This window comes from Artemia sp. Qi Xiang Cuo, chromosome 21 (genome assembly GCF_049724085.1).
Source record: "Artemia sp. Qi Xiang Cuo chromosome 21, ASM4972408v1, whole genome shotgun sequence".
Lineage (NCBI taxonomy): Eukaryota > Metazoa > Arthropoda > Branchiopoda > Anostraca > Artemiidae > Artemia > Artemia sp. Qi Xiang Cuo.
This window is the reverse complement of record NC_142814.1, coordinates 13,060,004-13,076,208: the sequence shown is the minus strand read 5'-3', so window position 1 is coordinate 13,076,208 and position 16,205 is coordinate 13,060,004. Positions and strand designations below refer to the sequence as shown.

General features: G+C 34.9%; 1 protein-coding gene across 1 annotated transcript in view; it reads right to left on the bottom strand.

Moving 5' to 3' along the window:
• Positions 1-14,752, bottom strand: part of LOC148939255 (tudor domain-containing protein 7-like) — a 191,575-nt gene extending 176,823 nt beyond the window's left edge. The window contains exons 1-2 of the mRNA XM_089106653.1: positions 14,593-14,752; positions 5,733-5,956 (exon numbers count right to left, since the gene is read on the bottom strand). Of these exons, the coding sequence (XP_088962779.1) occupies positions 5,733-5,956; positions 14,593-14,674 (306 nt within the window). The 5' untranslated portion in view covers positions 14,675-14,752. The remainder of the gene's footprint in view (positions 1-5,732; positions 5,957-14,592) is intronic.
• Between the last annotated feature and the right edge of the window lie 1,453 nt (positions 14,753-16,205).

The following is a 16,205-nucleotide window of genomic DNA, read 5'->3' as shown; positions in this document are numbered from 1 at the left end:
ATGATAGCCCAGAGCAAGAATATCAGAACTAGAAATGTAAACAGTTCATAGCAATGTTAAAAGCAGAATAGTCCAGGATTTTTTTTCACAGTTAAAAAAAAGGTTGGAAGAATAGAAACATAAGTCTGTAAACCAGGATTAGAATATTGGAAAGATTAGTTCATGTGGGACTGTGCTTACTTTACCTTAGAAGTTATTTTTTGTCGTTTCTGAGGCTCAATCCGTTGCTAGCACACATGGGACATATTCATTTTTTTTATAGACTTGTTTTTTTAAAAAAATCGTTTTCACAAAAATTAAAAAATTGGTAAAATTTGCTTTTACATGCTCACTAAATTTGCAACTATAGGGAACCCGATTGCCAAAAAGACACAGAGAAACCCAAAATAACGCCATTCTTTAGTAATAACGAACTAAAACAGAAACAAAATATGAAAGTCATAGATTATTTCACCTCAGTAAAACAGTGAGAACCAGTCATGCATGGAATATCAACCACTTTTATAAAAAATCTCCAAATTTAATGAAAATCACCAAAAATCACCAAAGAAGAAAATCCCCAAAAATCAGCAGCATGTCAATTAGATGTAGGACGTTGCTATATCTGAATAGCAAAGTCATTTCCATCTTCCTCATGTCAGTGAATATTGGAAGCTAAACGTTCGAGTGAAAAAACATGTCCTAATCTTCAAAAACATTTGACTTGAAGTCTTGAACGTTTCGTGGCAGAAGATGGTCACCAATTTAGATCTTCGCCGACGAGCCAGTCAGTCATTAGTAACTGATATTCTGAAATTCAGAAAGTGACCATACTTTGGTCACATCCTCCGTATACCACAGGACTGATTAAAAAAAAAGTGTAGGAGAGGCACCCCGAGGGGAAGCACGAAACCTCGACCACCCCGAGGGGAAGGTCGACCAAGACATACTTTACGACGACAATGTGACCGGGACTTGAGAAGTACAGAGCTGTCTCATCAACCACAGCGGGAGGAAGTCATAGCTACAGCTCACCTCCGAGATGTCTAGTAAGGTTTCATGGACGCCATTTCTCTGCTTTGGAGGATCTAAGGTAAGCTTAGCATATAAGCGCCAATGCTTAGTGTAAACTTAGGATATATTCGCACATACTTAGTGCATTTTGCGTGGAAGTTAGACTGTCAACTTATGTCTTATTACCAGTCATGTTCCTTTGCTATTATTCGTTATATGTTGATATTCTTTGTTTGCGAATTTTCAAGTTTTCTTTGATTTGCTGTGGTAAGTTTTGCTTTATCAACAATGCTATATTGTCTTACCCACTAATTTAAGTATCATTTATATCTCCTCTTGTTTTGTGTAAGTTAGTGGCACCTAGTTAGATTAATCATGTAAAGAATATAGATGGCACAGAAATACTTAAAATCTAAGCTGGAAAAAATGCTATTATTATAATGCTTTTGATAAACGATTATCTGTAAATACATTGACTATTTATTGAAAAAAGCATAGCTTAGGTATACCAAAAGGCACTGCCGTTTGTACCATATCTATCCAACAAACTACACATAACCTGACACGGGCTTTGTTCAAAGTTATAGTATTTTGTGTATGCATAAAATAGTCATAAAATAAAAATAACCATAAAACAAAAACATTTACATATTATAATACAAAATAAATAATTACATTTATAACTAATTATCTTATTCCTAAACAAGCATTGCTTTACACTTAGTCCAAATTCAAGAGGAATATAAATTAATTTCTACCTCAGCCACTACCACTCAGACATTCCCACTACCACTCAGATATTTACCTGAAAGCACTTCGAAAGTTATAAAATTTGCGCTTCAGGCACCTGTGCGCAATATCCTTATTGATACGTTAGTAATCCAACTCTTGAACCCTCTTTACAGTCAAACTGCTTGGCAAAAAGGGTTTAGTTAAGCATATTGCGACAGGTGGCAAATTTGTCTGCTCCCAAGAAAAGTGCTGACGAGTCGATTAGGATAAAAATGAATTTTTGTTGCCGAGCAGCAGAGGTCGCACAGTCTCCACACAGACAGTCTGAATGAACGAAATAAAATAAATGGCCAAAAACTGCTAAAATTCACCAAATTTTGAATTGCCAAAACTTAGGTGTCTTAGGCAGAGTTCACATGTGTGTATAGCTAGAGTCCCATGTCTAGACATGTGCCTGGCCAGAAATCAATGTCTAGACCACTACTGTTCACAATTAAAATCTGGTGCTTGACTAGACAAGTTACAGCTAAGCATCCAGTTCTACTCTCTAGAACTCAAAGTCTAGGATTTTCGATTGCAGTCAATCAGAATGTTTCAAGTTCCACTATTTTCATCATCTATGTTTACATTTTAAAACTGAAATTTAATTTTTGTTTTCTCATTAATTGTTTTTCCATTCTAGGCAAATATGCAACACCAGAGGGTAACCCTAATATGCAACCCTACTTTACCATGGCTTTACACTTAATCCAGCTTCAGAAGCAATATAAATTAATTTCTACCTCACCCACTACCACTACCACCCACTACCACCAAGGTAATATTTTGGCTTGTCGCATCCATTATCTCGTGACAGTAAAATCAGGGGATTACAATTTTGAAAGCTTTGCCCACCTGGGCTCTCTTGATTGGCTATAAATGTCAAATGTAATCTATTTGAAACTAAATATGTAGTTTTAGCTAAGCACTGAATTCTTCTTGGGAACGGTAGTTGCCTAGACATTGATTTCTGGCCAGACACGTGTCTAGACATGAGATTCTAGCTAGACACACATGTGAACGCCACTTTACGGAATAGGATAATTCTGCTCTCAGGTCGTGAAAAATATTTGTATTTCATAGTATTCTGACCACCATTTTATCATTGATACTTCTGTTTATAACCTCTGCATCGAATCATTATTTAAAATTTACTATCATTGTAAATATTACCGCTTCGATACATCTCATAATGCAAAAATTGCCATTACGTATCAAACCATTATTTAAAAGTAAAATCGTTATAATTCAATTCAATCATTTATTACCCACAACTATAAGAGAACAAGTAGTACAAGTGGAGTAAAAACATAGTAATAATAGTAATAATAAAAAAAAGAACATCAACAAACACTAGCAATTAATTTCTACTAAGAAAAAACTGTAAAAGATCATGGCCAGGGCCAATTTTACAAAATGCATCTGCTGAAAGCTATTTGTGTAGATCACTGAGCTTTTGAGTTACATCCGTAACATTGAAATTTTTGACTAGATACCGATTTCTAGTCCATGGCGGCAGAGAAAGAAGAAATTTACAAAATTTGAAATATGTAACTTTAGTCTTTTTCAAATCCTTTAGCTTAAGAACAGAATGAACAACCGGAAAAAAAAATATAGAATGTTCAGAAAAAGTCGACAACAAGTGCCCAAGAGCTTTTCTGTAATATTTTCCACGGTTTGCTACAATTTTTGAATAACTAAACTGAATTTATCTTACTGCATCAGCAACAATCTGTTTACGGAAAAGAGCTAGAGAATTAAAAACAGTAATACCAAGCCACCGAAAGGAAGAGAAACCATCGCAGAAAGAGCAGATTTAGTACGACTAATCAACAGGATGTCATCAGCATAGGCAATGTAAGAAATATCAGTAGAACCAGAAAAATAAGTGCCCGAGATCTTTTCCAGAACAGTAGAAATAAAAATTTTGAAAAGGGTTGGTGATAAAACACCTCCCTGCCTTCCGCCTCGAAGCACTTTAATAATTGTTTCTGGAGAAGACTTCAGGTGGAGGTAAGAATTAGAATACCAAACCGTAGAAGGTAAATAACAGAAAAATTAACATCAGAAGAAGCCAAAGAAAAGAAAAGCTGATTCCGAACAACAGAATCAAAAGCCTTTGAAAGATCAAGTGTACAGAGATATACGCCTTTACCCTAAGAAGAATTAGAAAGTAAAATAGAAGAAAGGACACGATGAGCATGTTGGCAACCCACACCAGATCTGTAATCAAGTTGATTTAAACCAAAGAAAGAATTATTTTGAGTTAGACTAGGTAAAAGAATATACTCGAAGACCTTGCTGATATCGCAAGAAACAGAAATTGAACGGTAAGAAGAGCAATCTGCTGGCGGTTTACCTCTTTTTAAAACTGAAGTCACGATGCCACACAAAAAGCTTTCCGGGACGACAGAAGACGCCAAGCACATTTGAAACAAAAGCGCAAGATGTGACACAAGTTCAGCGCATTGGGGAGTTCGATATTTTTTAGTGATACCATCAGCATTAATAGATTTCGACTTAAGATGATTCAAAGCATTCAAAACTTCACAAAGCGATATAGGCAGAACAAAGCGCTGACTTAGAAATCTAGGGACACTCTTAACAAACGCTTCGCCAAACTTTCTATGAACAGAATAATTCAGAACGGAGACTATATTTGAATAATATATAGGCCAAGAACTTGGTGGAACAGGATCACAAATCATACCAGAATCATCTGCTTTAATAGAATTAATTACTTTTCTCCATTCTTTAGGCGAAGATGGAAAGTCAAGCCCACGGTATCGGACACTTTTTAGTTACTTCTTGAATTTTAATCTGGTTTTCAGTTTAATAAGAAAATACAATAATAGGCCTAGGCCGACCACATTATGTCCAAACTTTTAGCCAAAATTTAGCTTTATTTTTACAGGCCTTAAGGTTAGGGTCAAGTGACCAAAGAGGCTTTTGAGTTTTCTTTCGGATTCGCTTTACTGGGACAGAAATTTTTTCAGCTTCTTTCTTAGCGGAGAGGATAGAATCATAATATCGGTCTATTTCATATTTAGCATAAATAAAATTCTGGATACACTGCAGAAGCTGATACGGAACATAAATCGCATAAGCAATGCCACTTCGATATTGTTTACATAGTTTGCCACTTGTTACTTAATTAGTCACCCTAGTTACTGGGTTTTGCGAATAATGACCAATTCGTGGCTTAAATGTTAAAACTTAATAAATATTAGAAAACATTAAACAACAAGGTATATGATTGGTCAATGTTATCCTACCCTGTAAGAAAAAAACTGTTTTTTTATGCCTTTGACTACTTTGGGCCGTTCTAGTCGAGTGGTTAGTGCTTCTGACTTCAAATCCCGAGGTCAGGGTTCGAGTCCTGGTGCCGCTGGTTTTTTGGTTTGGAACAGGGGTCAATGGTGTGACTCTGTAAGTTCAGTCAGAGTCGACCCAGCTCTAAATGGGTAGCTGGAGAAATCTAGGGGAAAAACATGGGAAGCATCGGATGATTTGCCCCCAGCCACGCCCTGCACTCCTGACCGAAGGCATTGAATCAGGAGATCGGTACCGGCGCAACGCAGACCATTGGTCAGCATGCAAAAAAGAGTTTTATTTTAAGTTTTTAAATTTGACTGCTTCTATTTTCTCAGGGTATTTTCTTGTGAATATACAAAACAAAGAGTCAAACAAATACTTTGGATGAAATTAGTTAATTAATCTTGTCATAGAATCATAGAAAATTGAAAAATCATCAGCATTTTGAATAGATTGATTAAAAATTAAGTACGGTAGTTAAGCACGTGTCAAATTAATTTCAAAGATACCTTTATAGTTAACGGCCGAAGTTTGGATATCCTTTTGGCCCAGTAATTCTTATTCTCTAAAGGTAATTTTTTGTGAATATACTATTCTAGCGTGCCCTATTCAAGGACTTAATTAGGACTGACAGACAAAGAACTACAACTTACCTTTGGAGCAGTCCTTCTTGCTGGTTTAGGTTTGGATTTTTTCTGACCTTTCACGAGGGACACGATGTGAGCCGTACTTTCGTCCGCTGATGCTATAACCTTTTCCCCTTCAGGACGTTGGACTATTCTGAATGATTTTGGATGGGCTAGTAGTAACGACCTTATATTTGAATAGCCAAGTGCTCTGTATGGAATACGAATGCCGAACAGTTGTTGATAGTTTTCTGGAAAAAGAAAACAACACGTAAATGCATGTATATATATATATATATATATATATATATATATATATATATATATATATATATATATATATATATATATATATATATATATATATATATATATATATATATATATATATATATATATATATATATATATATATATATATATATATATATATATATATATATATATATATATATATATAATGCTAGCGCACATAATGCTAGCGCCCTCCACTCGCATAAGCCTTTCCCCCTTGTCGTTGGTCCTTGCAGCATCATTGAAAAGTTACGTGTAGAATTATTAACCTTATGTCATCAATCGAAAATATATGCATGTGTACAAGGTGTGGCAGAAAAGTAATGATGCTGATTTTTTACTTTAAAAAGTTTTCTTTTTTTTTCAAACATCAATGTTATCCCCTTCAAAGTAGTTCCTTTGGTCAGCTACAAGCCGATGGAGACGTTGTTCCTACTGTTCGTGGCAGGGCTGGAAGCCTTCACCGTTATGGTCCTCAGCATGTCCGTTGCAGTCTTTTGGATGATTTCATAAGTCCCAAAAGGACGGTCTTTGAAAAATATTTTCAGTTTAGGAAAAAGAAAGAAGTCACAGGGACTGAGGTCAGGGGAATAAGGGGGATAGGGAACCAGGGGAATGTCTTTTAGGCCAAAAGTTTTGTTAAGGAGATGGCACTGTGACATATGGTGTTGTCATGATGGAGCAAACATTTCTCTATAATGTCTCACGCGAATGACCCCTCTTCTGAGCCTTTCAAGGACGGCTTCAAAAAAATGTGAATCTGTTCAAACTTTATTGTTCCCTGAACATCCGTAATGTTAAACGACGGTCTAATCTCACAGCCCTTTTCACACATTCGGTGATTTCGTCGGTTCTCGAAAGTGAACGCCTCCCTGGACGTTGTTCATCTTCAACATTTTCTCTACCTTCCGAAAGTGCTTTGTGCCAGCGAAAAACTTAAGTTCAGGATAAATAAAGCTCCCCATAAGCCTATTTTAATTCTTCACAAGTCATACTTGCCAATTCTCCAAGCTATATAAAATTAAATGACACAACGTTGCTCCAAATTCCGATGTCCCATTTTGCATGACGCAAAACGAAAAAAAAACTCACTAATCACAGTCTCAAAATTCACAAATTTAACAAACAGAGTAGAAACCAGGAAAGGTTGCCAGATCGCTTGCAGTATCACCCGTCTCATTAATTTTCTGCCGCAACTTGTATGTCGGCTTTAATGAACTCTAATAATTTTTTTGTTCTCTCAACAAAATTTCACTATTGTAGTCCCTTACCAAATTAAATGAAAACATTCGTGTAAGTGCCATATTTAGAGATGGCACTTGCCCTGCTTGGAGAACTTGGGCAGCGTAGGCACTACTATATACTCCTCTCATCTTCCTCAACATATACTCCTCCATATACACCATATACTCCTCTCCTCTTCCTCAACATACACTCCTCCATATACACCTCTCCTCTTCCTCAACATATACTCCTCAATATACACCATATATTCCTCTCCTCTTCTTCAAAATATTCTCCCCCATATACACCTCTCCTCTTCCTCGACATATACTCCTCCATATACACCTCTCCCCTTCCTCAACATATACTCCCCAATATACACCATATAATCCTCTCCTCTTCCTCAACATATACTCCTCAATATACACCATACATTCCTCTCCTCTTCCTCAAGATATACTCCTCTCCTCTTCCTCAACACATACTCCTCCATATACACCAATCCTCTTCCTCAACATATACTCCCCAATATACACCATATACTCCTCTCCTCTTCATCAATATACTCCTACATATACCCTCTCCTCTTCCTCAACATATACTCCCCAATTTACACCATATACTCCTCCCCTCTTCATCAACATATACTCCTCAATATACATCATGTACTCATATACTCTCCTCTTCCTCAAAATATACTCCTCCATATACACCAATCCTCTTCCTCGACATATACTCCCCAATATACACCATATACTCCTCTCCTCTTCATCAATATATACTCCTCCATATATACTCTCCTCTTCCTCAACATATACTCCCCAATATACACCATATACTCCTCCCCTCTTCATCAACATATACTCCTCAAAATACATCATGTACTCGTATACTCTCCTCTTCCGCAACATATACTCCTCAATATACACCATATACTCCTCAATACACACCATATTCTCATCTCCTCTCTCCCTGCAGATCCTCGCGCAGGTTACCATCAAAAGGTGGTAACATTATGATATGAAAGAATCTGTTTCGCAATGAAAAGAGTATGTTTCACAGGAAAAAACCAACTAGGAATCAGTGGAACTTTCCAGTCGTAAGTTGCTGATGTTTCCTTCAAACTTACTTACCAAGAATCCAGCTTTATCTAACAAACCCCTTATTTAACACTTTTGCCTACTCTCTTTCTACTGTTCTCACTTGGGCTATCGCCCCTCTAATGATGTCCCTTTTCTGTTTTTATTCCTTAATTTTCAGGAATAATTTCTGAGTTTTTTAAAGCCTACAGTAATGCCCATGGTTTCAGCATTACTTTCAAATAAACGTTTACATATACGTTACAAACGTTACAAATAAACGTTTACAGTAGCTTAAATAATTTAGCGGTTTATTCAGGAGATAAGAGATAATTCATTTGACACACATAGAGATATGATGTATATTAATTTACAAAATCTATTATACAGGCGATACCCTGTATTCAGGAGATACTGGGAAATATAAGAGTTATTTAATTTTACATATGTAGAAATATGAAGTATATTAATTTAAAAAATACTTTATTAAAAAGCTCCATAAACCTGGGGACCTTTCGAAATTTCCAAATGTTAACCCATAGGCACACCTTAAAAGGGTCCTTAAGCACCGGATGAAGTGAGATTTTAAGGAACAGGCTACAATTTATAAAAAAGCTTCGAAAAACTAAATGTGGCGGATGGATATTTACTTTTTAATCTTTTTAACAAAAAAGGGAAATGACAAATAGATAAAACGTTCAAACGGGGATAAGTCCATTTAATTAGACAATGAAAACAGGTACAAAAGTCTGGATATTTCGATCAAATATACAACGATCGTCATCAGCAGATATATAAAATAATGAAAATATAAAACTAACATATTTACACAAAACAAAATAATTAACTTTCGGTTCATTCACTAGATTTTTTTTTCTGAGAGAGTTCAATAAACAGGGTTCATTCAAAGTCTTGAGATGCAAACTTTCTTCTTTAATATTGCCTAAATGTAAATGTCATTGGAAATTCATTTTACATTTAGGCAAGATTAGAGAAGAAAATTTACATCTCAAGACTTAGAATGAACCCTGTTTATTGAACTCTTTCAGAAAAAAATCTAGTGAATTAACCGGAATTTTATTATTTGTTTTGTAGTTGAAATTTGTTTTGCGTAGTTGAAAAAAAAAATAAAATAAAAGCAATAGCACGGTATTTAACAAAGTATGAAGCATATTATAAGCATTGTAACTTAACAAGTAATATAAGTTTATTTAATAAATTTTTTATAGATGCAGTATACCTGGAAGGACTAAGTGGCTCTATCCCAACCCCCAAGATATATTGTGTTGCAAAACTATGGTCACATAAAATTGATGATTTTACAATTTACATAATCTATGTTTGCAATCATTACTTTAGAAGTTGCCTAAACAAATATCAAACTGCTTACCACTGCTTAGGTAGTTCTAGGTGGATTCCCCTCCCCCTGGACATTCTCCCTTGACTCCCCCCAAAAAATCACCTGGGAAATTCCCTCCTCCTGGAGAAATCCCCTCGCCGAAACTTAGCCCCCAGAAAATTCCCCCCACATGTAAAATTGAGCCACCAAAGGGATTTTTCGTTTTGTGTAGAGTTGAGTTATCATAGATAAAAGTTACTGAAAATAATGCATAAATATGCAATTAGTCGCAACTTTAGACAGGTTGCCTCACTATGGGATTGTGCAGGGACAATAGCAGGGTTGCCATCCGGTTAGGAAAAAATCACTAGATTTTAGCGATTTTTGGTTGTTTTAGCGATTGTCTTCAATAGTCTAGTGATTTATCTGCTGATTTAGTGATTTTTTTTTTGTTTAGGCAATATAATTGTTGTTAGACTTTAGAAGTTGTCTTTTTTGGTTCAAAAAACAGAACATATTTTCAAGACAAACTAGACTAGAAAACTTGAAAATACCCCCCCCCCCACACACACATGAATTAGTTTTTGGATACGCCCACTTCTTTTTACTGGCTTAATACGGTATAAAGGTGATAAGTAAAAACACAAGGCCTGATGACTGCATTAAATACAAGAGCAAAAACATCCTTATTTACATTATATTTACAACTAGTTTACATCATGATGTCCCAAAATGAAATAACCGGCGCAATGGACGAAGCCGAGTCTCCAAGTCCGAAGGTGCTCTGGTTTAACCCCGGACGGCGCAAGGAATTTGTATCCCATACGTTATAATTATGCAATTAAAACTTTCCCTATTCACAGACAAGCTCTAAGTCCAGGTAGTCTTTATTTCAAATTGAAACATCGGTACTTGAGTTCTCTGATTCACTGAATCAGAGAGCAACGAAATTCATATCCTTTGAATAATTATAGAGTCGATGGTTTTCATTCATTTATTGTTACCAAAATTTCGTTTTTAGAGTTTTGGTTGCTATTAGCACGAGCTCAAGAAATTTAGCTTGTCTGTGAATAGGGAAAGTTTAAATTCCATAATCCTTACTATTAGAAAATCTGTCAAGTATAAGAAATGAGAAAAAAAAATTATAAGAAACGCATGCAATATAATATTCCTTTGAAAAAAAAAAACCTGAATATTGGCTATTCTACTTTTAACATTTTCACTGCTCCCACTGTCTTTACTAATAATACTAACAAGGTAAGTGACGTTGTCCACTTCATCAATCTTTTCGTTACCCAACGTCACCTTTTCATCTTCACTTATTCCTAGCCTTGGCGACTTAAGTCTTTTAAACATTAATTTTCAAACTTATTCTAACACCCTAAACTCGCAAAACCTCTTAAAGTTCATTCATTTTGCTCAAACTTTCATCTAGGATGCTTAAATCATCAGCAAAACATAAATACAGGAAATTTTTCCCTCTCCATTTAATTCCGTGTTCTCTATTGCCTTTCCTTTGCTCCTTAAGATAAAGTCTATCAAAATGATCCATATAAAGGGGGATAGAACAAAACCCTGCTTAACTCTGATTTAATACGAAACCAGCTGCTAACCTCATTTCCTATATTAACCGGAGCAGTGTTATTCTCGTACATAGTACTAATCACTTTAATGTATTTGCCGGTGATACCATACAAGGATAATACCGTCGCTGAAGCTCTTCTATCGACAGAATCGAACACTTGCTCATAATTTATGAAACTAAGAACTAAAGGTGTTTGATGACTAAGGTATTTCTCAATTATTAAATTATGAGTAAAACTCCCTAAAACCGCACTGTTCGTTTCTTAAAACTTTGTCTATAGCATCTCTCAGTCTAAAAAGTATTATAGTACTAAGTAATTTGCAACCTACAGAGACCAGGCTAATGTCTCGCTAATTACCATACTAACTCTTATCACCTTTCTTATATAGTGGTTTAATTAGGGTTTTCCTAAAATCACTAGGTACTTCCCCCTTTTAAAAATCATATTCATAATCTTCAGTAACTTATTTCTAACCTCAGAGCCACCATATTTAAGAAACTCATTTACTACCCTATCAACACCTGGAGCCTTATTATTTTTTAATCCTTTTAGTACTGTCATTAATTCTTCCTCGCAAAACAAATCTTCCTTTACATCCAAGGTATCACAAACTTTTTCATTTTCCTCTATATCTTTTCCTGCAACTCTATCTCTCTTTAGCACATTCTCAAAATGTTCTGCCCATCTCTCTCTAACTCCTTATCACTAACTATGGCCCCATTCCTATCTTTAATTGGGACAAGTCCATATTGATTACTTCCTCTCAATATAATAACGTCCCAGTACAATATTTTACTATTATACCGTCTAGCCGCATCTTCCAGATCCTCGAAAATTTCATCCATGGTCTCCACTTCACACCTCCTTAGTTCATATTTTATTGCTTTCTCAACTTTCTTTACATTCCCCTTGTTTACATATGATCTATCACTCAGATAATTCTTGTACAAGCCCCTTCCCCTCTCTATTAGACATAAAGCTTTTTCTTTTTCTTCTATTTCAGCAGGCGGGGCTTTTCAGTCAAAACTATTCAGCCCATTTTTCACTAATATTCCTAGCCACGTTCCTAACTTTCTTCCCTAAGGCCCCATCAGCGACTTCATAATCTTTTTTCCCAAAATCATCCTGTCCATCCTCTACATTGTCAAATTTTAAACTCTCGAGTGTAGCATTCAACTGTTCCTGGGAAGTTTCTCTCAAATTCTCATCCTGGAGTCTACCAGCATCATAACTCCCCGGGAGGTAGTTACCCTTCCGAAATTTCTGCTTTAAACTAACCTTACAATCTACTAGGTAAATCTACACTCCTAAATACCTTAGTATCTGGTATTGATCCTGACAGTCTTCAGTTTATAATAATATAATCAATGAGGTTTGTTGTTTTACTATAACGTGAATAACACGTTAATTTGTGGGCCAATTTAAGACCAAATACTGTATTGGTTATAAATAGATTGCTATGCCTACAAAATTGCAGCAATCTTTAGCCATTATTGTTTTTCTTTTCCTACAACAATTTTACCTTTTTACCAGGATATATATATATATATATATATAGTATACATTTAGAAAATATTTAATCACTGGTATTATGAATTATTAAGAACATTTAGAAAATATTTAACTCCTTTGGTATTCTAACTTCACAACAGAAAAGATCTCCCCCAAGATTGGGTCAAAAGTCCAAAGGTCCAAATTGGATAGAAGCCTATCGTTGCATTACATCAGAGCTCCACTCCCAAATTGATTTTTCTAGTTTTCCCGTCCTAAAGTTCCGAACAGTGAGCATCCATAGAAAAAATATGTTTCACGACTTGCATATATTTTTAAACAACTTTTAGTATGTTGTTTTTTTTTTGTTTTTTTTTTACAAATAAACTCCATGTATGAAACTATACAATTAAAAATAGTGACTTACCTATAAAGCCTCAATTAATATCATAGCTGGTGGTAAAGTATCAAACTGGTGTGATGTCACATTAAAATGAACGTATTTGCAACATGGACCTAAAGTCCTTTAATAGCACAAACATTTCCTGCCTCGTTTACAAAAAAGACATGAAAGGAAAACTTTGAAAAATCTAACCCTCTCATATTCAATTTAGCTTCATATTTCAATTATTTTTGTCATACAAAATCTTTATGTTTGTAGCCAAAAATTTCAGCTCACAAGAAACCGTTCACGTCACGTATAAACAGTTCTGGTCACGTACTGAGGTAGAAGACATGTACATCAAGGGCATAATTTTCTATGGGATAGGGGGGCAACTACTCCCTCCAGACATCAGCCCTCCTCCTCCAGACCTCCGTTTGCCCCCCCCCCCCGACCTCAGTTGGCCCCCCAGCTTAAATTTAGTTTCCGAAAAAAATCTTGTCAAAACTAAGATAAGCCTGCATAATTAAAACATCCAGAGGAACAGATCCGTTTTCTTTAGTATATATTTGCTTTTATGGTACTATATGGCTCATTTTTCATTGTCATTTTCACTTGATTTGGGAAAATTGGCTCCAACTTTGCCCCTCCCCCCAGGATTTTGACGAAATTACGCCACTGATGTACACGTATATCAAAACCAATGACCTTTTGTGATCCAAGGTACTTGATGGACATAATAAAGTTTGCAAAATAATTCTTACAATCTCTTTTCTTATACACGTTAAGTGACAGTGCTGATACAGAACGAAAAAATTGACATTGTTTTTAAGACTAAGAAAAAAAAACCATAACTTCACTATAAAAGGTAACGCATCTCTACAAAAATTCATCTTAAGAACACAGAAGATAACAAATCTTCAAATCCATTCTCGATGTCTTGAAGAGCCTTGGCCCAAAACAAATTAGCCTACATAATGTGACAACAATAAGATGCAAAACGCACAAAAAGAACTAATAGGCTACTCACCTCCATATAAGCAGAGATGGGTCCTTTTGTTTCCCTCAAGCTTAATCTAAAGATAAATCCCCCAACCCAAAAAAAATTAAAATAGTGAGCAAAATACACTGTTTCCCATTTTAACCACTTCATTCTTATCAGTGACAAATGCCCTGGTCTCAAGAGTACCTTTAGAGCACCAGTGGTTAATTAATTCTCAAGAAACAAAAAGTATAAAAAAAAGTAGGCACATAAGAAAAAAACTCCCCTCCTCCATCACTCCTCTTCACCAAAGCGCACACCCTTCAACACCTACTGGTAAATTTTCTTTTCAGAGTTCATCCATATGGAAGAAGAAGAGAAAAGAACTGTAATTTTTTTTTAAATAAGAAAAAAAAATTTGCTGTGAATTAGAAGAAGAAGAAGAATAATAAAAATCAAAATAGTTTACAAGAAAGGACAAAAACAATTAGTGATCAAAAATAAACAAACCGTCTAGCTTCCATATTAAAATTCCGTCTTCCTCAACAACAAGGGACACATTGATGTTTTTGACCACTGTTTCTTCATCCATGATGGCTTCTCTGTGTTAGAAGTAATTATTGTATCTTTTAGCTATATTCAACTCGTTAATGTATCCTAAAAAAGATGTAAATTTAGTAAAATATATACAGAGTTTCTTAGCACAGACAATTTTATCAATTATATACACATATACAGAGTTTATATATACAAATATATACATACAAATATATACAGAGTTTCTTAGCACAGACAACTGACATCAATTACAGAGCTCTGTGGGAGCATTCAGTCTACCAGCAATTTTCTCTTGCATATGAAGATAAGCCTAAGTAGGGTAAGTCAATACCTGAAAAGACTGCAATCTTATAATTCACATGGAATTACTGAAGAAGTGGGACTAATTCAAAGTAAATGTGTAATTAGTTCCTACTGTTAAAAAAAAACACCTTGTTTTTACTGCATATTTTTCAGTCACTTGGGCTGTAAAGTTGCACAGCTGCCCTCCAGAGGACGCAATATATAAAAAAATTATTTCTTGCAGTGCATTTTTGGTTCTATTGGTAGGGTTTTGATACCCTATGCTACAGCAAAGCTAATCTTCACCTTTACTGCAACTTAAGTTTCAAAGAAAGATATTTGTGCCAGACTGGAATCTTGGGGTCTTTTTAAAGACCCCAAGATATATAGACCCTAAGACCCCAAGATTATATTATATATATTATATATATATATATATATATATATATATATATATATATATATATATATATATATATATATATATATATATATATATATATATATATATATATATATATATATATTCATGGACCTGTTCTAACAGGTCCATGAAGGTCCATGCATATATATGACGCTGATTAACGTATAGTAGCGCATACTACTATACTCATGTTAGTACTACTCCACTGTTATGACAACTGCTTCCACTTCTGCCACTACAGGTACTGCTACTTCTGTTACAACTACTCCTGCTATTACCAATACTTCTATATCTGCTGCTGCAGGATTATTACTATGCTTCTGCCAGCACTACTCCACTGTTATAATTAATCCGTTCGATTTTGCTCCTTATCGAAACATTCGAAATCGAAACAGTCACAAAAATACGCATCGGTAACTAGTAAATTTGGAATTTGACAGTTTTTTTTTCAGAAATCGGGAAAAAAAAATATGAAAATTAGTGAAATTCCAAAATTTCTAAAATAATCAAGATTTAATTTCCCAAGTAAAAGCAAGGTTATAGTGCATCAAGAGTATTCACTTTCAAGAAAAATGGGATGGTAAATTGGGAGCATAGATTCATACTTTTATCCTGTTCTTTTGTTTTCAGGTTTTCAACAGATAAATAGGATGGAACAACTTCAGTGTTCTTAGAATAAAAATCCAGAAAAAGAGACGATAAGTGACAAATGAAAATGTTCTTTATTGCGGTTAAGAAAAAAAAAGGAAGAAAAAAAAGAGAGACAAAAAAATACTTATTGCCAACTGCGCCCTCTACTTTATTTTAATAAAAATAAAATTTCAAAAATTCAAAATGATTAAAACTGTTAGATTGATTG